The following is a 26,058-nucleotide window of genomic DNA, read 5'->3' as shown; positions in this document are numbered from 1 at the left end:
ATGGCTACAACAGACTTCCCCATCTCCTCCGTTTATAAAGCTGCGATCTAATCTTGTTTACATGAAATAAGCCTGCACTCGAGCAGGCTTAAGCTTGCGCACATGTTGCTATGACAACAAGTCCAGGATGAGTTTCGAAGAATCAAACGATCCAAGATCATGCCGAATCGTCAGCAATCAAATCCAGCTAACTGAGTTAGCGACGTACAAAGAACGGACCCCAGGTGTCCCAACTATCTGCAGCGGAAGATCTGTTGTTTTCCTCTAGTCCACTTTGTTCTTGTTTATTTAATCATCTTTTGTGGTTAAAACAGACATTTATTCATTTGTTCTGTTTGATTTCTGCCTTTGGTAAACTAACAAACATTTTAAGTGGCTCGCCCAGTTGAAAGTTGCAATCATGTCTCCACGTTTAGACCTTTGGGTCTTCTCTAACATGCAGCAGCTAACTCATGTGCAGGTCTGCCAAGTGGCACCAAGATCCAGGACCAGCTCTGAATGATCATGCAGCCCTGCAGCGGGATCTTTAGGTTTTACCGCTGAGCGTACCTGCAGCTCTTGTTGCCTCCAGCTGTGTTTTTGTGCAGTTTGTGAAGACGTCACCTGAAAGCTTACCGAGCCGGGGGACGCCGGATGTTGTTGCCGACGCGGCTGGAGGGAAATTAAGAGGCGGCTCATAAAATGTCGCTCTGGCTTTGTTAGTTTTCATTTACTTTATTAAAAATGTGTTTGAAACCATTGCAGGGTTCAGATTTTAATGTGATCAGACCAAAGAGCATTGATTTTGATTTATTAATTTCCATCTACTTCTTATTTACACATTTAAGACAAAACTGATGCATCAGCTATGAAGATATTGCACTGATCATACAGCCGGTTTGCTATCGTCTGCACCTACACAAGAAACCTTTCATTGCATAACTCAGTTACGTTCCTCATGTTCTTAATTCACGTTTGACCGTGCAGAGAACTCGTGGCCGGTTACTGCGGGTTTGCCAGAACACCGAGAACTCTAACCAGGTCCCGTCATTTTCCTGCACAAAGCCTTTGGAGTAACAACAGTTATTCTCTGACCCATTTGTGCCATTTTTTTTCACAATAAATACATGTTTTCTGTACAAATGTGTCTTTCTTTCTCAGCAATGATCTGGTCAGATGTTTGCATCCACTCATCGACATTAATGAATCCACTGTGGGCTTTTAGAGATGCATTTGGGCCGTTATTTTGTCTGCGCCACAGTTATAATAAAACGCACAACTTCAGTCATTTTTAGTTGTAATTTCAGAAAGTTAGGAGCACAAGTTCAGAGTTGTGGATTTTCTCTAATGCACAAGGAGTTAAGCTTATGCATACCGGCTCAAATGTATACATAACCCTCACTAATATCTGGCTAGATATCTGACTATGGTTTTAGGTGGATACATTGATATTAGATAAGTTTCCTAACCTTTCGACACAAAAAAAAAACCAGCCACGCCGCTGACGTTGCTTCTCTGCTTCAGCTAAACATCCCACAACCCTGTGCTGCATCACAATCACTGTCACATGACCAAACAAACACCACACGGCCAATCTCTACCTGCAGAAGTGCTCAAACATAGTAAACCTGCAACAAGATGGAAATAAACAGCAGCTATTAATATCGGCCCAGTTTCAATTATGAGGCCATTTCCGATATAAAAGAAGACGAACATCGGCCGATGACGCAGATCTATCGTGCATCCTTAGTTTTATTCCAGTTAAAAGTTAAAAAACAAAGCAATTGGACTTTTTTTTCTCCCAAAGTTTGAAGACGTTTCGCTTCCTATGCAGAAAACTTTCTCAATTCAGTCCCTAGTTTTAAGCACAGCCCACACACCTTGATCAAGGTTGGGGTCCAGGCCGCTCCAGCCTCCTTTCATCCACTTCTAAACCCGTTTTGATGTCCGTTTAGGATCATTGCCCCGATGCTGTCTCTAAATATCAGCCACATGACCCAAACCGCCCTTCTCAGAGAAAAGGGAAAATCAGTTTGGGTGTTTAGGAGCAACCCAGGAGGCACTAGGGCATCGATGCTGGAACATCAGAGTCACTAAAGTTAGTTCAGCATCAACCTGGACCAGGAGAGAGGACCCTGCCCAAAGACTCCTTTTAGCCTGGCTGAAAGCTAAAAGCAGCAGCTGCCACGTGAACAAGCTACATGCCTCACAGAGAAACATTTTAGGGGTAGAAGAGAGAAGATTGGAGCCGTTTGAACGTTTGCAGGAGACAGGTTGAGGTTTTTAACCTTAAAACAACACAAACTGTACAAGCTGTCAAGCATGAGGATGGCAGTGTCATGCTGAGGCTCTCCTTTTTGGTTTATTGCACAAGTTGGAAAACTATTTCAGCTTCAAATCAACATGCAGGTGGTTAAAAGAAATGAATAAAATGTTCTGACTGGGAACTGATGAAGCTGCTGGGATCACGCCTGAGGGCCTTCCGCTCTAGCTTTATAAACCAACTAAACCTTTAAACAGCGCCTGTGTTTTAAATCTAGCAGTTGTTGGTGAAATTACAACTCTTCCATGTTAATTGTCAATTTTATTCGTATTTTATGTTGTCAGAGTTTGTTTCGTTTGTGTTGTTGCCACCAGGTCACCCTTGTAAAAGAGGTCTCCATCTCAGTGCGTCTTTTTCTGGTTAAATAAAGGTTTAATTAAAAAAAAAACACGAACACTTATAGACTATTTGTAAAAGCCGTATCTGTGGCAGAAAATTAACCAGTTTAAATTAATGTTTTTGAGTAAGAGGAGGACAAATATGCTTAACCGGAGATATGCCAGAAGGTTGTTGAGGGCTACAAAAGTTTTTTGGTTTCTCTGCAGCTCGTTGAGGATCATTTGAAAACAAGAGAAAATTCACAACAAACCCAAGCCCACGAATCCAATTTTGGTTTTAAAAGCCAGATTGTTTGCTTTATAATAAAACCTCCAACCTAAGGCTGCGGCTGAAATGCCCAAATTAACATGACAGCGATTCAGGTGATAATGAGTGGAAGTCAACGTCTGACCAGCCCTGTAGATCCATTCAAACTCACATTGTGCAGATTTCCATTAAATAGTCCACAGAACTGAAGGACGCAGGTCAGTGGGAGCATATTAGTGACATCTGCGTGACTGAACAGCGTTAATGAACGTCTTCTCCATCATGTTGAGAGACCACAGCGGAGTCAGAAGGCATTTTACAGCAGGAAAAAACAATATCCTCTCCATGCCAGACAGACAAAAAAAGCCGCGGAGGAGATGATCAGCGATGATCAGCGGCCGTGGAGAGGAAACAAAGCATGAAGTCCTCAAATCTCTATTTGGTGTTTTATACCTCTGACCTCGGCTGAGAGGTGGCTTACTCCAAATATACAGTCATGCGTTTATAATGGCAGGCGCGGGATCGTATTTACATTTATTGAAGTTCGATCATAAAATAGCGTGAGGGGGATAATTTACATTAAGAGCAAAGTGCATTCTCTGAGACTCGGAACCAAACAGAGGATCGAGTCCCACGCCAGTCCGGCTGCCAAACCCGCGGGACATTTAAGACCGGCGTCCGCCTAAAGCCCACTCAGGGCCAGAGTCCACAGCGCACAGGTCCAGTGTGATTTTGGACGTGACCACGACGGATGAGCAGCTTCTCCTCAGCTGAACGTCCACACCTCCAGCTCCATGATGCGGAAATCGTCGGTCTCAGAGAGGCAGCAGTTGTTGAAGGTGTAGCACGGACTGCTGCGGCCCAGGTACAGGTTCTCATCCACCCACAGCCCGAAGTGACCACTGGGGAGACACGCAGGGGGTGTGGGTGTGTGGAGGATAAGCCGTTAGCTTTGGTGCTACGTACAGGTAGAAAACAGACAAAAGGCTAAAAATGCTTCACCTTCCACCGCCGACAGCGAAGCAGTCCAGGTCTCCTTTGATGAAGAAGAAGTTTTCTCCCGTCCACCTGAAGCACTGAGGACAGAAACGATTACCAGATAGCTTCTCCGTAAAACCGTTTCAACAAACATTTCAACTTTCCTGCGTCAGACTAAGTTTCCGTGATTTAAATCGCTAAAGTAGCGCATCAGCAAGTGGAATCTGAAACGTGTGGCAAGTAGTTGAATTTAGGTAAAAATCACTTTTGACTTTATTATAGATGTTAATGTAATGGAGTGGGTCTCTACCAGCTTTGCCTTCCCAAAGATTTTCAACTGGATTCAGGTCCGGACTTTGACTAGGCCAATCCATGGGGATTATGGACAGAGAAGGTCTGGTTATGGGTTGCCATCAGTCATCGTCTGTTAGCACTTCTCAGTCAAAATATTAATGCTATACTACGAGTTTCTGTCAGTTTGAGGTTTGACCTCCGCCGTGGGCTTGTGTGGCAAGCTTGAAATTATCGTATTGAGGAATTAAAAGCATGGAGGGCTTTTTACTTTTTCAATTTTAATAAAAAATAAGCCTGATGTGTTGATTTTTAGTCTGAATCAGGGAGTCTTCTTCTTGCATGTCTGCAAAAAGTTGGTTTTAAACCGAGCGGTCAGGTCAGTGCAGTAGTGAAATCCAGCAATATAAAAATCACTGTGCCGAAATATGATCTCAAAATCCCCGTTCCATGCATCTGTTAAAACGCGGCTGGATTCCTGTAGTTATTTAGCGTGACTAAATTATCCTCATCGCACCTTTAGTTGGTGCAAAACATCGATAGACGTATACGGATGATAGAAAAGAAGGGTCAATAAAAAGTTAAATAGAATAACAGTTTTCCTTCCTTATGCATTCTAGCCATGTAGGTTAGTACTACAGTCATTACATCCTCCCAACCAATCACAGACGCAGACCCAGGAAGCTCCGCCCCCTTCAAAGAGTTCAGAGAGCATGTACTATATTTACTTTTTGTAAAAACTTGTCGTTTTGGTAAAAGTTGGTTGAATAAAGGGTTGAGTTTGAATTCAGTGTTTCTTTGTGTTAAAATGGCCAGGGCTGCACTTAAAATATATGTTTTGAATTTGTTGATAATTATCGATATTGATCAATAAGACTTCTGTTTTATCGACATGCTTTTTTTCTACACTGTCCAACCCTGACTTATTTTATTTGTTCTAAATTCTACTATTTTATTCAGTCTTTTTTTTTGTTGAGCACCCTGGTTAATTTTGATTTAACCGGAGTAACGCGCGTTGACAAATAAAATACTCTTGATTCTGGTGAGTGCCTGCTGTTTTTTTTTAGAAATAAAGCTGGTTTGGCTTCTACCCCGTGCACATGCATTGATCTAAGCCACTCCATTGCACCTCTGGCTGCATGCTCAGGGTCGCTGGGCTCCTCCGCCCTCAGGCTGAAACCTTCTACACCATCTTCATGGATTGTCCTGTTTTTAGCTCAATGCATCTTCCCTTCAACCCTAAACATCCTCCCTGTTCCTGCACCACGGTGTTCCTTAGTGCTCATGATGCCGGCGGCTCGTTAAAGAACCTCTGAGACCAGAAACAGAAAAGCTGCATTTCTACTCAGATCAAGATGCACTGACTTTTTACGCCAATTTGTCGCTCCAGATTTTATTTGGTGAAAGAGTAAACTAAACCTTCTATATTTATAACAATTATTGTTTTTCAAAAACCACGCACGACTTTGTCGATCACTTAAAATACCATAAAAATATTCTACGTTGTAACATGAAAAAATCAGGACCATGGATCTTTTTTTGCAGAGCACACTAATCTGCTCTGTGTTTAAAACATTTACAAGAAGCACCATGAATTATAAAACTGTGATGATTTATCATCTCAAAATCTTTTTTTTAACTTGGCAAGAACAATACAAGCTGGAATGTGTTATGTCTAAACTATAGTTAATAAATATGGGTGTTTATTAACACGTTTACAAGTTATCCCACCTTAAAACGAGGATGCAACATGAAGAGGAAGGTCTCTCCCGTACCGTAGAACTTCTCACTGGGCCTCAGCGGATCCGAGAGGAAGGCCCCGAAAAGCTGATGGAGTGAAGCCGCATTAAATAAAACATGGCAAATGAAACTTTCAGGGTTCATGTTGCAGCTCTTTACCTCATCCAGTGCATCTTTTATGACAAGCAGCACAGGAGAGTCCGTAGTGCTGAGTTTCCTGTAAAGAGACTTGAGGCTGGCGCCGTGACGGGACGTGCTGTACGCCAGCCGCCACGTGCGGCCCACCGTCCGGGGGGGAAGCTCCTTACACAGCTGGGGTTACAAAAAAAAAAAAAAAAACAGAGGAGGAGGAACGATAATGAAACAGCAAAGACAACACAGGGACCTCCGAACAACGCCGATGTCCGTAAACGTACGTAAACACCTTTAAACTTCTGACATTTTGACACTTTTTACAATCAGAAACTACTATGTATTCTAATAGGATTTAATGCTGGAGACCAAAACATTTTAATTTATAGATGCAAAGTTGAATTTTCTGTACAAGTTGAAGTGACAATCTAAACCAGTGTGTAAATGTTTTACTTGACCCACTTTATAAGACTTGAAGGCTCAACATCTGTTCAGTCTGGTATGAAAACGTGGTTCAGAATATGCTGCGTTTATATATTAATAATTTTTTTTTAACTGTTGAATTATTCTAAACATTTAAACTTTACAAATGAGAGAGTTAGAAATACCGGGTGTGCTTAAAGCCAGACCGTGTGTAATATTCATGCGGTTGGTTACCTATGAGGCCAGATAGGGCAACCAGCAGATAAGGATCCTGCTGATCAATGAGGGATGTTATTTTGCTGGTTCTGTTCTCAAGGTTCTAAAGGTTCTGATGCAGAAGTGTTTGAAAAACCATTCTGGACTTAATAGCCACGTTTTTTAGCGTCACCTGTGTCTAGAAAAACGTAGCTTAAATCCCCGTCTGACGTTTATGTAGGGCCAATATGTTAATAAACACCAGTATATATTTATTAAGTGCCTCCTGATGGTCAGAAAGTAAAACACGGCGCTAAATCAGCAACTCGGCTCAGCTTTTATTACAAGCTATGAGTTTGAAAAGCTTTCATAATTTCATAAAGCTTGGAGGATTAATTTCATGTCTCACGCCATTATGTAATGATTTCAACAAATAATTAATTAAAATTTTCACTGATTTCAACATAAATTTTAAATAAATTGTCAGAAACTCTCGGCTTTCGGGACAAGAGGGCACAGTTCTCACAGAAAGGCCATCGGGGGTTCGTTAATGGCCACCTGGTGTTTAATTGACACCTGATGGCGCTCTACTGTTTAAAAGTCAGACGGCGGGGATTGGGGCTGTGGGTGTTTTTCATTAAGGTCACAGAAATAATCATCCTTCAGGCGGATTTTGAAGTTATTACAATGTTATAGCTTAGCATAGATTTGTTGCTACAGCAGCAATGAAATAATCCTGAGTGAAAAGAAACTCAACGGGAATTAAAACTTAAAAACAAACAGAAGCTCAGCTACTTTAGATTTAACAATAAATTTGGACTTTTCAGCCTCAGACACGGTTCATGTACGATTAAAGTCCGCAGATAAAGGCGGCCGATGCGGCGCAGAGCGTGCCGCTCACCTCTCTGACGTGTGAAGCCTCCAGAATCTGGCTGTTCTCGACAACGTTGCAGATTCCTTCGGGTTCCCGGTCGATCACCTTGTCTTTGTTCTGCTCCATCAACACCATCTGCGAAGAGGAAAAAAAACATCCCTATTAAAAAGAAGCTGAATCAGCTCTTTTTGTTTAAAGGCCCACCTGTTCTCTCTCTCTCTGCTACACCCTGGTCTTTCTACACCCACTCACCTCCCAGTCGTCCCCTGCGGCCAGCAGCGACTGAAACATCTCCTCGTCCGCTTCGTCTTTATCCTCGATGAGAACAAACTCCTCTTCGTCGTGGTCCGCCTCCGCCTCCGCCTCCCCGTCCAGTAAGCACAGGTCCGGCCGCCGGAGCCGCAGGTAGGCGCGCAGCTCGTCGGCGCTGCAGCGGGGAAGCAGGAGGGAGTCGGGATTACCGGGATGACAAACAACAGCGGCAGCTGCGCCAACACGCCGGGAAAGGAGACACTGCTGCGAGGAAGCTGGGCGGCTTTTGTTAAACGCAGGACTTATTATCAGACACGCGCTTCCTCAGCCTGACTGCTGATCATCCCTTTTGTTCGTCGGAGGACAGATGACAGAAAAAAAATAACAAATCTGCAGCTTTTCTTTGAGACGAGCTCCGTTAAAAAGTCATTTGTTAACTGGGTTGGAACAATCATTCATCTACTCCATGAGCAGCTTTGCAGCGCTGCTAAAGCAAAAACGCCTGAGCTGGAAAGTTCCCAAAAGCTTTTTGGGTGAAAAGCCAAACTGCAAAAGGTTGGATTTTCTTGCATTTGTTTTTTAAATGACCAACAATCAGTTCTTATTTAGGTGCATGTCAGTAAAGTAGAATATTAAATCCAGGAAGTGAGTGAAACTCGCGTTATATAAGCGAGTCTGGGTTGCTTTAACAACCATCTTCCTTATGATGAACCTCAGTCCAGTCAGCCCAACGCAGAAGCCGTCTCTGGTTCCCCGCTCAACCCAAACGATTTCATTCTCCTCCTCCCACCTTCCCACCAGGAGCAGAGACCTGCCTCCTGGCCCCCGCTGGTCCCCACAGCATGACGCCGTCCCCGCCGTGTTTCACTGCTCACTTCATGTGTTCAGAGTAATTTTCAATCATAGCTTGGTCTCGTCTCAGCAGAGCAGCTACCGCTACATCTGTCTGTGTTTCCCTCATGGCTCACTGTAAAGTTTTAACAATACTTCTTATTAGGGCTGAACGATTTATCATGTATTTTTAAACATATACAAACAACAGATCAATTTGTTTCCTTATCGTGTGGATTAGTTGCTAAAAGACCCACAGCATCTAAACTCAGAGCAGAAATGATTGCGTTCTGCCTACGATATATTTCAACCAAAATTGCAATTTTCACTTTTTTCTGCATTAACCACAAGCAGCAAAAATGGCCTCTAAATAAAGATGTTTGTAAACAAGGACTATTTAAAACAAGAACTTTTAATGTTTCTATTAATCAGAATATTATTCAAGAGAACAGTTTTTAGTTGATTTGGACATCAATCCTTGTTGAACATAAAGTCCAACCAACAAGTAAGTCTATGTATTAAACTGATAGACCAGAACTTAATGCTATGTATGATTATATAAACTCTAAAACAAGTAAAAAAGTTAGATTATCTCACTGCTGCAACTGTCTTCCCTTCCATGTGGAGGCAAACCCACTTTAAACATTTTACCAACACCTAAAGGACGCGTCTAATTCCCTAATTGTTACATAGACAAAAATTGCAGACTCTGCGATTTGGAAATTGCGTTTTTTTAAATCGCGATTATATTGAAAATGCGATTAATTGTTCAGCCCTACTTCTTATTGTTTTTGTCTTTTTTTTTTTTTTACATCCCTGCAACCCCTCCAGGCTTTTTCTCTGATTAACGCTCTCCTTTCCCAGCCAGTCAGCGTATCTACAAGAGCTCCATCTTCTCTCCATCTCCAGATGATGGATTGACCAGGTGTTTAAAGCTTAGATAATTAGTTTTTATAAGAAAGAACATTTCTTTACCTTTCTTTTGACAGAGCCAGCCAGGTGTCCCTTCTGGGTAAATGTTTGGCTGAACTCTTCTTCATCCCCACAGTCGACTGAACCCGCAGCCGCACAAACATCAAACCCCCAAGACTTCCCGCCGATGGCCGTCGGGGAACTGGAAAAGCAAGCAGACGGGAACTAAAGGAAGCTGCGAGTGTGAAACCGGCGGAGGTGACGGGGGGATGGAGTTCCCACCTGCGGTCGGACTCTTCGCAGGTTTCTCCGAGTCCGCCGACTCCGCCTCTGGAGCTCTGCAGCAGAAGGTGGCGGCGGTGCTCAGGACGGCCAGGCCGCCCACCGGATCATCAGCCAGCACCTCATGTGTGCCCTCCACCTCGGCCACGTCTCTGCTCTCCGCCTCCGCCTCGACTGAAACCTCCTCACTGAGGCTCAGGGGGGGACCGGGCAGCGCCGACGGAGCAGCGGACACCAGAACCGGCGGGGACTCCTCCTCCTCCTCTTCGCCTCGCAGGCTCCCTCCTTGACTTTTGGTGATGGCGAGCTTCTGAAAAATGCTCTTAGCAGCTTTCCCTTTCCTTCTGCGACAAAAACAACACAAGCTTTTTATAAACACGCCTCGTCTGTGCGAATCAACGGGGGAAAACGGCTCCGACCTGTGCTGCGAGGCGCTGAAGTGAACGTGGGAAATATCCGAGAAGAAGGAGACCGAGGCCAGGCCGTCGACGGTGCAGGACAGGAGGTAGTCCTCGAAGCCGTGCTCCGTCACCAGAGGGTGGGTCTTGGACGGGTCGAAGAAGATTTTGTTGGACGTCACCACGAGGATGCCGGAGACCACGCCCTGACGGAGACAGAGAGATGAGCGTTTTCAGGTGAGCGGGCGGCGGACGTCAGAGCCGCGCCTCCTCGGCACGCCCACCTTTCCGTCGGTGATGTAGCGGCAGAAGAGTTTGAGGTAGAGCATGGCGGCCGGCTGCTCGCCCTGACAGCACTCAGGAGGCAGAGCCAGCAAGCAGAGGTGTCCGTCCGGCAGCGGCACCGCCTCCACGTCCTGTCGGCGGCACAGAAACATGCTGAGGGTCAGACTAAAAAACAGTTTTCCTCACACAGACGTTTGCTTTTAAGAGAGGAAACTCGTTGATTTACACACTTTATTTTAGTCTTTGATTAAAAGCCTTCAGTTTTTTTTTTCTTGGCTCTTCTATCTCCAGTTTTCTGACATTGAAACAATTTAACTTCATATATGGATAAAAAAATAGAAAACTTTTAGTCAAATATGATATTTTGGTGAAAACATTCAAAGCAATATCTTTATTTTAGTCTTTGATTAAAAGCCTTTGAGGGTTTTTTTTGGCTCTTCTATCTCCACTTTTCTGACATCGAAACAATTTAATTTCATACATGGTTTTTTTTTTTTTTACTTTTAGTCAAATGTGATATTTTGGTGAAAACATTCAAAGCAATATCTTTATTTTAGTCTTTGATTAAAAGCCTTTGAGGTTTTTTTGCCTCTTCTATCTCCACTTTTCTGACATCGAAACAATTTAATTTCATACATGTTTTTTTTTTTTTTTTTACTTTTAGTCAAATGTGATATTTTGGTGAAAACATTCAAAGCAATATCTCAATATTTGATGCTTGCTTGTTGACAAAAAATTACAAATAAAAATGGGGGAGTTATGCTGAGCTCTTGCAGTGTTGAGCGGTTTATTACGATTTTCTTTTGTAGGTTTTTGATCTTTTGTTTTACTTTCTGACAACCTGTTCAAAGAGCCACCTATAAACTCTTGAGTTTTCTTTCTCCGCGTTTCAGTAAGTGTTGCAATAATAAAGAGTTCAAACAATCCTATCGATATCAGTCCTGTGTCCAGAAAAATATGTTTTAAGGATGAACATAAATATTGCTGTAAGTGTTAAAGTTTATTGCAGGCATAGCCAGTAACTGACATCAAAATTAGTTATTTTACAGCTTTGATTAATAAATATCATAACAAACTGTATAATTATGCATCTCGATTCATTTAAATATCATCTTAAAGGCTCCCAAGGCTGTTAAAATCTCTCTTAAATGTACACTTTTCATTAATATGGACAATCACTGATACAATTACTGTCTGCTGATCAACTGTCAAGTCAGCAGCATTCTCCTTAATTGTGTTGGACACAATTTAACATTTCTCTTTAAAAATCCTTTTTTATGGATGTAAAAGTAACAATTTCTGAGAAACCGAATGAACATTTTTTCTTTTCCTGATAAACTTAACTTGGCTGCATTATGTCATTATTTAATTAAACATGAACCTGTTCACATGATTCATTAATTTAGATATACATTGCTGAATAAAAATCTAATGTAATCTTTTAACATGTCTTGAGATTTGTCATAAAACAGTAAAGATAATAGCAATGAACGCAAAAATACCATAGTGTGGATCCATTTTCAAATAATACATGAAAATATGAGTTAAACTCTTTGAATTATATACTAAAGTAAATTAAAGTTTAAGCTAAATTCCAATATTCTACAATACATCTATAATAAACCAAAAAAAATTTTTTTTAACAACTAAAATAAAAAAAGTTATCTTTTGGGTAACGTGTCAGTCCAATACTAGAAACTACCCATATAACTGAGTTGATATTCATTTTAATATATAGAGTACTATATTTACTCTTTCTGCAGCAACCATAGCGTAAAATTTGCAACACGTAACAAGTTTGGCGGCAGATATTTACAGAAAAGAAGTCAGTCTTGTGCCTACAGACATAACCATTCAAGTTGTTCCGCACTTACAGCAATGACGAATGATTGGCTTAAAGAAATGGATAATTCTATGATGACTGGTGCAGTATTACTTGATTTCAGTGCGGCATTTGATGTCATAGATCATAATCTACTCATCAGTAAATTAGATGGATTTAATCCAACCGCCATCAAATTTATGAAGAGTTATCTCACAAGTAGGACGCAACGGGTTTATTACTCATTTGTTCTCACTCCAGGGTCTTGGATTGTGGGGTCCGGCAAGGCAGTTGTCTGGGACCACTCTTATATCGTATCTTCACAAATGATTTACCATCTGTTTTGTGTAAAGCAACTGTACAAATGTATGCTGATGATTCCATAATGCATTATGGTTTTTGATTGGATAAAACAAAATCAGATGGTGCTGAATATCTCTAAAACCAAATCAATTATTTTGGGATCAAGTCATAAACTGTCATATACACCAAAGATGAGTTTGAACTTGTCTGGGGAACCTATAGAACAGGTAGATAGAGTAAAACTATTGGGCATAACAATTGATGATCGGTTGTCATGGGCAGAACATATTGATAGCACAGTGAGGAAGATGGGTTGTGGTATCTCAATGGTGAGAAAATGTCTTGCTTATGTCCCTCCAAATATTGTGGGACAGGTGGGCAAATCGTTAATTTTATGTCACCTGGATTATTGTGCACCTGTATGGTCCTCCACATCCACAGGTCAACTAAAAAAATTACAAACTGCTCAGAACAGAGGAGCTGCCAGGTTGGTTTTACATTGTTCCATAAGAACAAACACCATCAGTATGCACCGTTAACTTTCCTGGTTTCTCCTTTAAATTTAACACAACTGACGCATTTCTTTATATATATTAATATATATTTAAACTTGACTCGTTTCGAATTTAACGTGACGAGACACTGAGGTCCATTTCTCCTTGGGACTCCTCAAAATGGGAAAGACAAGAGACGACGGCATTAAAACTAACACAAATGTGGGAAATGGCTACAAGTAAAAAGCTGCTCGCCTGAATATCTTAAAAACAGAATTAAGAATTAAAATGTTGACAACAGGAACTGCGACAAGCAAGGCGGCACGTGGACCCATATGTACTTTAACCGTGACACGCAACAAGGAGGACGGTGAGGGAAGTAAACAAAAAAATGTCCAAAGGAACTGCAGCGTATTTTTCAGTCAGATTATGGCAATAAACATGGCTAAGGTTAGATGTTAGTGCAATAGTTTAATGGCAGGATGTCTTCTTTACTCCAGAGTTACAGTAAAGTAACCGGTTAAAGTGGCGGCGCTAATTCTTCCTAAGCACCACGTCTGGCAGGAAGCCCAGCCTGGAAAGAGCCAAGAGTCCTTCAGGTCCTGTGTGTGTGTGTGTGTGTGTGTGTGTGTGTGTGTGTGTGTTTTCTTAAATGTTTATTTCAGATGTCTAAACTGTTCAGTCACATTGTTATAATTTTATAATTACATAGCAGACGAGGAGCTAAATGAAGTCAATGATAAAGCTGTGAGCTACGCAGACAGGTGCAAACAGACAATCTCAGGGATGCAGAAATCCCCTCGTGCTGCATTTCATTATTATAATGAATATATATAATATTATTTTTTAAACGTCACTTCTAGATCTCAGTCTACCGCCTTCAAAAAGGTTTAAACCCCGCGGACGGAGCATACTCCTCAGAAAGAAACGCAGACGGTGGCGTAATCTTTGGGCTTACCAGCAGTTTGTCGTATTCTGCCTCCGGTGAGGGGGACTGAGGCCGAGCAGCGGGAGAATCCAGACCGCCTTCATCCGCATCAGCCGCCTTCTTCTCACTCAGCCCGCAGTCGGAGTCCCGTTCGGGCGCGGAGGATTTTCCACTGACGGCGGCGTGCTTTCTCTTGGAGACCAGCTGCTTCAGAAAGGAAGCCATGACAAGATTAGCTCTGACATTGACATGGACAAAGCGTGTGCCACAAACACAGAAGGGATCACTTCCTCTTTCACTCCCCCTCCTCTGCGTGTTTGTAGTCACATCTGAGCTGCAGGGTGCAGATGAGGGCAGTAAATGGAGCTCCTTCGTTCAGCTGCAACATGCGACATTAAAAAAACGGCACAAACTGCATGTTGTAACGCTGCTCTGATAATCTTGGTCAGTTGTGTTTTATGGGAGGCCTGGATGAGTAACTTCCTGCTGAAGGTCTCAGTCATAAGACAGACTCGGGGAATTCTGGTTTGCATTTCAAATCAACACGGGCCTGCGTGTCCGAGGCACATTTCTGCATTACCTCTGCCATTATGAGCGTCTCAGCGCTGCGTTGTGTTGGATCACGGCCGCCTGGTTTGCTCTCGTCCCCTGAGGGCCCATCGTTACCGCTGAACTTAGATGAAACGCTGAACACCGTGTCTCCGGGGAGACCCTGTGTGCAAAGAAAAAATAAAAAATAAAAATACCCAGTTTCTGGTTGATCTTTATCGCTGCAGGCTTATTTTATTTTATTTTATTTGAATATGTACGAGTCGTCAACAGTATACCATAAAACAAATTAGTTTCACACCTGCTGTTCTAAATTAAAGACATTACATTGTTACATTGGTTCTATTTGTGAGTATGCATTTTTAAATCAATTCAATTCAAGTTTATTTATAGAGAGCCAAATCATGAAACATGTCATCTCAAGGCACTTTACAAAGTCAATTCAATCATATAATACAGATTGGTCAAAAATGTCCTATATAAGGAAACCAGTTGATTGCATTAAAGTCCCGACAAGCAGCATTCACTCCTGGAGAAGTGTAGAGCCACAGGGAGAGTCGTCTGCATTGTTGATGGCTTTGCAGCAATCCCTCATACTGAGCAAGCATGAAGCGACAGTGAGAAGAAAAACTCCCCATTAACAGGAAGGAAAACCTCTGGCAGAACATACAATAAATATTTAGAAATGAGTCATTCTTACAGGTCTTGCAGTGTTTTAACGTTTAAATAAGTATGTATAATTATAATAATTACAGCAGCAATGACAATAATCATACCGTATATTTTAATGAATGAATTAATTAATATAATAAAATGATGATACTTTTTACAACCCGTACTAATAAACGACAACAATTACTGCATATTGCGTCCCATAACGACTGTGTTTGTTTATAACGAATTAAACTGTTTCATGTTGTGCTTTAGCGCCACATTAAGGCGGTTCCACAGTTTTGCTCCGTTTACTGAAACACAAAAGCTCCTTTCTGGTGGTTCTAATAATCCAAAAATAACGTTTGAGTTTAAGCGGTTCGCACAAACGCTCCCAGAAGTTCCTCTTTGTTGAGGCGTCAAAAACAACGGTTTGCTTGAAAAAAAAAAAAAAAGTCACGAGAGCGGCGTTAATCATCACACTTTGCTTTGTGAAGAGGAATCTGCTCTTTCTTAGTAATGTCAAAGGAACGCTACAGTGTCTTCGCAACCCTTTAACTTTTTCACGTTTCGTCAAGTTAAACTTTGACGGTTGTGGTTCTAACATCTAACGTAAAATTGTGCAAACGTTACGGAGGCATGAATACTTTTACAAGCCACCGCACCAGCCACAACTTCACATTCACCCATGTGTGTATGCGAGCAGCCACAACAATACTGTAAGTAGATTCACACCACGCTGGAAAGCGAACGTAAATCTTCACAGATTATTTCTCAGGCATATTTTCAGTTTGTCTGCAGAATTTCTAAAAGCGTAGCTGGGAAACAACGTCCTCTGTTTGCTACGCTGGTTCTCTTCTTTATTCCTTGAGCCTTATTATTGTGTTTCCATGTACTTATGTGCACTCAAATAAAAACCCAAAATGCAGAAGTTAGGGAGTCAAACAATGATTAACTGATGCATGGACCTACAGTAAATCAGATTTATAGACTTTAGACTGAGACAGCTTTATTTGTCATTTTGTATGCACAAAGTGCGTACAGAACGAAATTTCGTTTGCATACAGCTTGAAAATTCACAGTAAATTGCAGTAAATTTCAGGATAAAGATGCAGCAACGATTTTATGTAAACAATTGAAATGTAAACAATGTAAAACAATATAAACAATGTAAACAATGCAGACAATGCAGGAATTTAGGGCCTGACCAGTGATGTGAGTGTGGAAAATTACAGTCCGGCCACAAGGGTGTGTCATGAAGCTCTTATGTCATGCCTGCGCTCTTTGCACGGCCACGTTTAACGAGTGCCACAAAGTGCTTGCAAGCTATTCTCCCAAACAATTCAGCAAGAAACAAGAAAACTGTGTCACACTAAGCTGAAAACCAGCAAAAATGTTAATGTTTTACAGCAAAAAAAACAAATAAAATGCTTCTACTAACGACCATTAATCCTCTTTCCAAAGAAGAAAGAGGATTAATTAACATGATTAATAGATTAATATGATTAATATACGAGAATATGAAGATAATCACACAGACGCGTTAATGAATCCCAGTCTCTCTTTTTCAACTCATAAACACAAGATTAGTCCATTTAAAAAAGGAAAGTGACAGGTACCTTGGAGGCAATGCCTGAAACTGGCTTCCTTCGACTGTATTTACTGCAGAGGTTCTTAAACAGACTCTGTTTCCCCATGGTGTCAGAGAACAGCCCCACCTGCTCTGAAACCTGCCGACCGAACACTTCTTATCCATAAAACTCAAGAGACGCTCCGAAACCGAAAGTCCCCCTTCCTAGCAGCCGCACAGAGGCGTTACATAACCGCAGCAATAACTTACCACTTATCATTTGGCTCATCTGTTACCATAGATGCGCTCCCTCAACATTCACTCAACATGATAAGGCAGAGGTAAAAATGACTGACCGTGCTGCTCGTGCTGCCATCTGGTGGTGCACCGACATGCTCTTTAGTCACTACCGTGTTGTTTAGCTCCCAGGCCGTCCCTGAGGGGCGGAAAACAAGATGGTTTCAGCGGCTGGTGTAAATATCCAAGCTCACAGGGCTTTAAAACTGTATGCAAAGGACACATAACTGCCATCGGGATAAAAAAAATAAAAAATGCAAATCCCAACTGCACTTTGTCCCAGAGCTTTTTCTAAGCAGAGAGTGCAGGAGCACCTTGCAGGTAGTACTGCCGCAGCTTGGGGTTTCTGATGTGGGGGATGTGGTCCAGAGGTCGGCTCACGACGGGCTCGCTCTTACGCTGCGCGCCGGCTGCGGCTTTCTGCATCATGTGCGACTGAGGCTGAGTCTCCCAGGGAGGCTTGGCAAACTGTGGAGGCTGAGAGACCCCAGCAGGCAGCTTGGATCCTAACCTGAAACATGCAGACGCCAAAGCAGATTAATTAACCTCATAATACGGCACGTAATATTTCAACAGGAACGTGTAAATTTGCACATTAAGGACTTTCCTGTGTGCTGTGTCTCACTACTTTTAGGGTGCGTGGCTCCAGTTTTAAGCCTTTTTTACCGAGTTGTTCTGTTGGTAACAAAACTATGATCTGTTGTAGATTTAAAATTCGACCCCGAACGGAATCGCAGAGTTGTCTGTTGCATCATGCGTTCATAAGTGAAATTGCCTAGGCAGTTAAAATATAACTGTACAATTAATGTGTGAAGTTTGGTATAAGAAAATGCTACAAATCGCAGAATGCAATTTTTCTAAGAAATAACAGCTTAGCAATTAATAAAGCTTCTTTCTTAAATGTCTTAAAAAGGGGTGAAAACAATTCTTAAAACTGAAACAGAAAAGACATGAGGAAGATATAAGATGCCTAATAAAAGTATTCATACCTCTTGGATTTCTCCACAGGTCTTAATGTACTTTATTAAGATTTTATGTGATAGACCACAGATGTCAAACTCAAGGCGAATCCGGCCAGTCGAGGTAAATTATCCGGCCCTCAAGAGCCAAAAAAAGGCACATCGTGTCATAAAGTAGAGGCATATATCCTTTTAAAGTGTATAAAGTGGCTAAAACTGAGCCTCCTGTAGTGAATGTTGATTATTTTACCTGTGTAGTAACAGCACCCTGCCACTAGAGGTCAGTTTTCCCACAACCATTAAAACAGCCCAGAAATGTCCAACAAGAGAGAAACTGATGCAGAACGATGAGTTTAAAATGTAACTCACCCCAATATCAACTTTTTTTTTTTTTTTTTTTGCAGATAAACTGTTCAAATGGGTCTAAGGTGCTTCTTTTTTGTTATTGTGCATACTGTTTTTATATTTCTATGTGAACTAAAATGAAATTCTGAAATCAAAAGTGTCATCTTTACAGGTACAACCGGACTTTTTAATGACTTCATGATGCCAAAGTGGCCCCATATAGAAATGAGCTTCACATCCCTGTGATAGACCAACATAAAGTGGTGGACAGTTGTGAAGTTAATCGGAAAATTATAATTAGGTCATCATAGCTGCACAAATGTGCTCTTTATGGAAGAGTGGCGAGAAGAAACAATTGTTGAAGGAAAACCATCAGAGGTGCCGTTGTTTTTTGCCAGAAGCCGTGTTGGGGACACAGCAAACATGTGGAAGATGGTGCTTCGTTCAGACGAAACAAGAATTTAACTTTTTGGCCAAAATGCAAAACGCTATGTGTGACGGAGAACTAACATCACTCTGAGCACACCATCCCCACTGTCAGACATGGTTGTGGCAGCATCATGCTGTGGGGGTGCTTCTCTTCAGCAGCGACAGCGAAGATGGTCAGAGTTTGATGGGAAGATGGATGGAGCCAAATACAGGGTGATCCTGGAAGAAAACCTGTTGGAGTCTGCAAAAGACTTAAATCTGGGGCGGGGGTTCACCTTCCAGCAGGACAACGACCCAGAATATAAAGCCAAGGCTGCAGTGGAATGGTTTAAAATAAAACATATGCAACTGTTAGAACGGCCTAGTCAAAGTCCAGACCTAAACCCAATCAAGAATCTGTGGCAAGATCTGAAAACTTCTGTTTTCCATCTAATCTGACTGAGTTTGCAAAGTAGAACGGACAAAAATGTCAGTCACCGGATGTGCAAAGCTGGTAGAGTCATACTCTAAAAGAGCTTCTAACGACCCAGGACAGTGACAGGTGGGTCATTGATTTACATCTGACTTAGAATGTGCCTTTAAAAACAGCAGTGCACTAACTGCAGGTTGCTCAAGTAGGAGCCACCAGATTTTTTAAAATTCTTTTTCTGGGTCTTTTGCAGCACTAGTGGCTCATTTTTACAAAGTAGGCTGACAGGAGAGGGAGGGGGGGGGGGTGAGAGAGGGGGAGATCATGTGGCAAAGGACCTCAGGCCAGAATCAAACCCCGGTCAGCCGCGTTGAGGACTAAGGCCTCCGTACATGGGTCAGGCTCTCTGCCCCTGCACCATCAGCACGACCCGAGGCACCAGAATTGACAAAGACTCCTGCATGAAAGAATTTTCAGAAAGAACTGAGCGAACGTCTGTTTGCCTCCGATTTAAGCCTGTTTGCTGTTGTGATAACTGAGAATTTGCACAGGCATACTTTAAAAGACTTGCAGCAAAAGCATGCAAGTTCCACAAATCATTGACTCAGGAGGGCTGAATACTTTTGCACAATGCCATTTTCAGTTTTTTAATTTGTAAAACAAACAAAAAAAAGTTGAATTTTCTTCATACTTCACAATTGTGTTGGTCTTTCACATAAAACTCCAATAAAATATGCTTATGTTTGTGGTTGTAATGGGATAATGTTTTTTCAAGCCACTGTGCTCCGTGAGGACTGAGACGTTTGTTCTACCCCCACTCAGCAAATTAAGTTATTTTGTTCTCTCAGTCCTGTTTGGTCGCGACACAACGTGTGAGCTCTACTGTGATTGGACAGGATTTAGATGGCCGTGTTCAGTTTGGAAAAGTGGAAATGTCTCACCCATCTGTTGAACTTAAAGATGGAGTTGCCAATTTTTCCGGAAGTTTCCCTAAGTCCCTTTTTGAATAACTGCGCATGTGCAAGACAAGTCTTACCAGCTATCTTCCTCTCTTCAGAGGGATTGCATGAAAAAAAAAACAAATTCACTCTGGTCTTATTTCTTTCTACTGAGGTCTTCCTCTAATTCTCATAAACTTGTACGTGGTTTGTTTCTTCTGACTCTCAGCCATGTTCAAAGTATGTGGTGAGAGCGTCAAAGCTACAATGAACGGCTAACACCTCATTACGCGCTGGAGCACATTCTCCTCTAGACTGACAGGAACCGAGGGAGTAAAGGCAGACAGCTCTGCCCGTATTTTCTGCAGTTTACGGTGCAATAACCGGTGATAACTGCTGAAAGTAGATTACTTGGTGCAGATCACCATTTTAAGAGATTGGTTCTGAAGATAACGTAGCAGAAACCCAACCCATAAACCGTACTTTAATGCTTGGTAATTTGTTGTCTCTGTATTTGACAAACTAAGGCCAAACGAAGTATCCTGGAGTTACAGTATCAGCACATGAATCTGTGCTAAACAGTTCTCTTTCAAGGGTATTAAGCTCATGCTCCAGTTGCAAGCAAAGTGTAAGAGTCTGGAATGACCTGGAAATATAAAACCTTTTCCCAGGCTTTGAAAAAAAAACTGTGGAAATAAACAGCATGCAAAAATATATGAAGAAATGATTGTTGTTGGTGTGAAAGCTCAAGATTATATGTGTGAGAGAGAGTGAAAAAAAAATGAATAAAACTTGTGACTTTATTAAAATGTAAAATTAGTATTACTTTATATGTAAATGCTTAATACCATGTCTATCTTTGTTTAAGAGGCAAAAAATGACATATTTATTTATTTGCACATTTGTTTACACATTGTCTAAACATATGGGTGTTATGATTAGCGATTTAGCCATTATTGGCCAGAGTATAACATTTTAGGGCACCAGGAAGTTTTCATTCAACTTCTGAAAATGCTTAAAAATAAAACATAAAATATTTTTTGTACAAGCATCTTTTTTACTAGAGTATAAAATGTTTTTCTGCACAGGATTACCAACTATAACCATCATTTAATTATACCTGCAGCAGAAATGTCAGTTTCTGTGTGAAAAGCTGATAACAAACACAAGCTCCACTTTCTGATTGTCCATCATAAGAAATTACAGTTTGGAGCTGAAATGGACAAAATGTGAGAAGGTTTAACGAGTGGGGATCAGGGCGGCATCAGCTGCAAAAACATGTCATCATGAAAGAGTCATGGGAAAAACATCTGACCAAACCTGTTGCGTTACGTAAATGATTTCATGGGGCGACACAGTGAACCTTGAGCTTTCCAGACAGCAGCAGTGTGTAAAGATTATGGAAAAAAAACGATGAGGTCGCTTCATGTCTGTTTCTACAGTGTTTCCCCAAAGGCCAGTCAAACCACGTTCGGATCTTACTTGGCAGATAACGCGCATCATAACCGAGGTTTACCCAAGGTTTCATTATCCAACAGCTTCATTCAACCGTTACAGTGACTGAGCCAGCGTGTTCACAACGTCAATGACTGGATCGGTTAGAGTTTCCCTCAGCCGAATGTAGAAAACACAAAATCCTTAAGTTTGGCATTCCAAAATGTGAGATTAAATCAAGTCTACTGGATTAGCCTACTCCTATCATAAAAAATATGTCCTGTAAAATCAGGAGAAAGAAAAAAAAGGATGCAACTCTTAATTATCGGTAGGTTAGATTACTGTAACGGTGACTTTGCTGCTCTCTGTACAGAAATCAATCAGGCAGCTGCAGCTCACCCAAAATGCTCCTGCCTGGAAAAAAAAAGGGTTGTATCACAACTGCACTGCGTCCCATTTTTAAAAAGGACATATTTCAAAACTGACCTATAAAAGTACTGAGTGACTTGGGCCTAAATACATTTTAGAGCTGCCTGTCAGGTATGAACTATGTAGAACCAATATGTCTGGGTCCCAGAACCAGAACCAGAACTAAACCAGGGAGAATGACATTTGTTTTCTATGCTCTGGAACAAGATCCCTAAAAACCCGAGAAGTCAGAAACTGTGGGCTCCAATAAATGAGGACTGAAAGCATTACTGTTTACTGCAGCTTTCCAGTAATGGCTGAAGATTATTATTTAATTCTTTACCGTACATTTTCCTTTTAATGCCAGGAAACGTCTTGTCTATATATGAATAATTCTCTTCATTTATTATATTCATGTTGGAGCTCTAAGATTCATTACCTGGATGCATCATTGCATCTTGTTTTATTTAGTTAGATGGTCGCCACAGTTTCAGCTCAGAGTTTTTCCCATAGGTCCATTTTCCAGAAATCCATTCTTACATCTCACCTAAAGACACCGGTTCCAGTCTACGACCCCCTGATGTCGTTCCTCTCCTTCCCTTGATGATTTTATTGCTTGTTTAAAATATTTTGTAACAATATCAGAAAGTCTTTGCTCTAATATTTATATTTTTTTCTTATTTATTTATTATTTTCAACATTGTGACACTGTATTTTACTAAAGGCTTGTATTGTTGTTCTGTATGAGTTTTTAAATATGCGCAAACAGGTCTGTCTTAGAAATGAGAACTCGTATCTCAATGAGACTCCCTATAGAGATGAAGGTTAAATAATAATAATAATGATAATAATAATAATAATAATAATAAAATACTTTTTTTTCTGTATTTATTGTAAAGCACTGAGAAAAACCTTGTGAATGAACGCCATTTCATAAATAAACTCACCTATGTTTAACTACTCAAATCGCCTGGAATCAGCTCTTTCAGAATTTTTTATTTTGATGCATTGCTTGAAGGATTTTGGGTTTAGCGTACTGAAGTGTGAATTACTGATCAGCGTAGCATTCACAGTCTGCTCTGAGCTATTTATAGTGGAGTAGGAGTCGTCTCGGAGTTGCTGGCGAGATGGGGCTACTTTCACCCACACAACGCTGCCATGGAGTCTTTCACAGACCGAGCGGAAAAAACCGGCGGACAGAAATGTGCATTTTGAAATCTCCATTGTTGTTAAAACCTGAATTTCAGCATAGTTAAATCTGGAAGCCAGTCAATCTGGTCACGCGTCTGCATTCCTTAAACATGTCTGCGTATTCAGAGCCACTGACCTGCTCTTCACGTTGCAGAAGTAGCCGGTTCGGGTTTTTTCCCCCTGAGGTTTGAGGTTCACGATTCCTAAAGTCTCGGGCCTTCTGACGGACTGAGCCATTTCTGTTTTCTTCTGGTGTGACGCAGGCAGCAGGCTGTAGATGTAGAGCTGTTAGGGGGCTCAGCTGGCGTCCTTCCTCCTTTTGTTCCCCATGCCTGCTGTTAACCCCCCATTACTGCACCTGCGGGACACAAGCAAGTCAGGAGATGTGAGCCGAGCTTACATGCGTTCACCGGGCAGGAGGAAAAAGCCAAAAGCACCGGCAGCAACGTGACCCCAGCACGGAAATGAGCCAGACGTTCATCAGAATAATGGAGTCAGCCGTTCAATTCAGGGAAACTGTCAGTCACTCCATGTCATTCTAACGTAGGCCTGTGCTCGCAGTCACTATGAGCTTGTAACCCAAGGTGGCAGCACTGTGAAAAAGTATCTGCCTCTTCTGGGTCCCCTTAAATGTTTCAGATCATCAGACAAATGTTATCATCAGGATAACCTGAGCAAATAGAAAATGTGGTTTTAAAATTACGATTTTCACAACTGCTCTCGTCTTTAAACCATCAGTGATTAACCACAATACTTGTGAAGGCCGGGTTTAATTTAATTAATGTTTACTGACAGTGCTGTAAAATCATGATTCACATCAAAAGAACCTGTCTGACAACCTGAAGTAGGCCCAAAAGCAACCCATCATAAGAGGCGGGTAGTAACTCGTTACATTTACTTGAGTCATTTTTTTAACAAAACATACTTTAAGGAGTAGTTTTACTGCACTGTACTTTTTACTTTTTATACTCAAGTATCGCTACTCTTACTTGAGTAAAATTTCTGGCTACTCTACCTGCTGTAACTTCATAAATAAAGAACAGACTTGTTTTAACAAAATGCAACAGAGACAAAAAACAAGAGTTTACGTTAATGTAAGACTTCTTATTTGTACACAAGCTTTATTATTTTAATGTTATTTTCTATCTTCTGAGCTCATATAGCCATTTGTAGGTCAGATGAACGTACAGTAAACAGTAGTAGTATGGGCAAGATTTGAATAAGTCTGAGAAAGGCCATATGATTCTCAAAAACTGCAGCTTTTGGAGTGTTGTCGGTGTGCTGGGGGTCAGTGTATACCAAAAGTAGACCTAGGAAACAACTGTGGTGAACCTGTGACAGCTGGGTGGGGTGACATGAAGCCTGATCAAAGATAACGAGAAAGGAGGAATGGAAGAAGGAGGCCTTCTCTGATGGATCACATGAATCTGTTGCTTAAATGAAGAGATCTAGAACCAGGATGCAATACAGACAGAAACCAATCCTGCAGGGGCAATGATTCAATTCAATTTGATTTTATTTATACAGCGCCAATTCATTAAACATGTCATCATCAAGGCTCTCTCCAAAGTCAGACTCCATCAGATCCTCCAGGTTGGTGAGAAAGTTTCCTCTCTAAGGAAACCCAGCAGGTTGCATCAAGTCTCTCCAAGCAGCATTCACTCCTCCTGAAAGAGCGTAGAGCCACAGTGGACAGTCGTCTGCATTGTTGATGGCTTTGCAGCAATCCCTCATACTGAGCATGCATGAAGCGACAGTGGAGAGGAAAACTCCCCTTTAACAGGGAGGAGAACCTCCAGCAGAAGCAGAACCAGGCTCAGTGTGAACGCTCATCTGCCTCCACCCACTGGGGCTTAGAGAAGACAGAGCAGAGACACAGAAAGCACAGAAGCTCACATTGATCCAGGAATCTATTCTACATTATATGGTGATGCTTTGGGTCAAACTCTGCTGGGGGTCCTTGGGTCCCGCTGTCCATGAGGATGTTTCATTGATGCGTACCACTTAGCACTGCATCGGACCACGCCGACACCAAAAATCTAAAATGTCTTAGAAGCAGCTGGTGGAGCACAACAATTAGATATTAAAGTACTGAACGAGCCTCCGGATTCCCCAGATCTCATTCCAGTGGACAATCTGGGGAATGTGCAGAATGCCAGTCTGATGCAGGGGGGCCCCACCTGAGCACTTACAGAACAGGGCACCTCCAGGGGTCAGAGAGCTAATGTCTGGATGGGTCAGGGTTGTTTTTGGCAGCAAAAAGGAAGAACCAGCACACTTCTAGGCACCAAGCAGGTGGTCATAATGTTATGCCAGCTCGTCTTAATGGTGCAGAGCATATGAATCTGTTAGACAGATCCAGGCTTGGGTGCAGCAGCAATAACAACAACACAGCAACATATGATTCCACGTCTCTGCGTGGTGGTTTATCTGCAACAGACGCGCTGCATATGCTTAACAAATTCCTCCCGTTCTGCAGCCATTCTGCTGGCATCACGCAGCTGCTTGCTTCCTGCATGCGGCGTTAACGTTGTCGCCGTGAAGGAAGCGAGCATTTCAGACGACATCACACAGAACGACCTAGAGAGGAGCTGTTATGGCAGCAGCAGCCGCCGACACCCTGCAGCGGGCGGAGGCACAACCGAAGGGACGCAGAGAGGAGGAACTGGGTCGCGTCTCCACTGACCTGTGAGCTGCCGGAGGACGCGGACGAGCCGCTGCCCCATGATGAGCGCGTCTTCATGTTGCAGGGCTGTGATATCACTGCAGACAGCCGTAACAAGTTTATTACCGAAGCTCCTCCCTGTCAGGAGCGCCGTCTCCCCGACACATGTCAAGATAGTTCCCCTCC

The 26,058-nt window shown here is 42.0% G+C and overlaps 1 protein-coding gene across 3 annotated transcripts; it reads right to left on the bottom strand.

Annotated features, from left to right (window-relative positions):
* Positions 1–3,024: 3,024 nt before the first annotated feature.
* Positions 3,025–26,041, bottom strand: si:ch211-15d5.11 (nuclear receptor coactivator 7). Of its 3 annotated transcripts, none has more exons than XM_021312442.2 (16): positions 25,894–26,041; positions 23,344–23,565; positions 17,409–17,605; positions 17,154–17,233; positions 14,608–14,739; positions 14,058–14,234; positions 10,480–10,611; positions 10,217–10,401; positions 9,798–10,141; positions 9,579–9,717; positions 7,773–7,947; positions 7,548–7,655; positions 6,056–6,208; positions 5,888–5,983; positions 3,890–3,963; positions 3,025–3,789 (listed from the first exon to the last, which is right to left on the bottom strand). In XM_021312442.2, exons 2-16 carry the CDS (start codon positions 23,442–23,444, stop codon positions 3,654–3,656), a joined length of 2,229 nt encoding a protein of 742 aa, XP_021168117.2. In that variant the 5' UTR covers positions 23,445–23,565; positions 25,894–26,041; the 3' UTR covers positions 3,025–3,653. The 3 variants fall into 3 exon arrangements, with proteins under 3 accessions (XP_021168117.2, XP_021168118.2, XP_012711229.2); XM_021312443.2 differs by having other exon boundaries at positions 9,798–10,138; XM_012855775.3 differs by having other exon boundaries at positions 14,058–14,231.
* Positions 26,042–26,058: the final 17 nt, after the last annotated feature.

This window comes from Fundulus heteroclitus, chromosome 19 (genome assembly GCF_011125445.2).
Source record: "Fundulus heteroclitus isolate FHET01 chromosome 19, MU-UCD_Fhet_4.1, whole genome shotgun sequence".
In the NCBI taxonomy this organism is placed as follows: Eukaryota; Metazoa; Chordata; class Actinopteri; order Cyprinodontiformes; family Fundulidae; genus Fundulus; species Fundulus heteroclitus.
Note: the sequence above shows the minus strand (reverse complement) of the source record. Positions and strands in the feature narration are given on the sequence as shown.

Bases quoted from the DNA above. Each gene is read 5' to 3' on its own strand.
- si:ch211-15d5.11 (XM_021312442.2), bottom strand. From the start codon at position 23,444: ATGGCTCAGTCCGTCAGAAGGCCCGAGACTTTAGGAATCGTGAACCTC. The intron at 14,235-14,607 runs GTAATGCAGAAA...TCCTTTCTGAAG, and splicing joins AGACGCTCATAATGGCAGAG to CAGCTGGTCTCCAAGAGAAA. The intron at 6,209-7,547 runs GTGAGCGGCACG...TTGTAACCCCAG, and splicing joins AGGCTTCACACGTCAGAGAG to CTGTGTAAGGAGCTTCCCCC.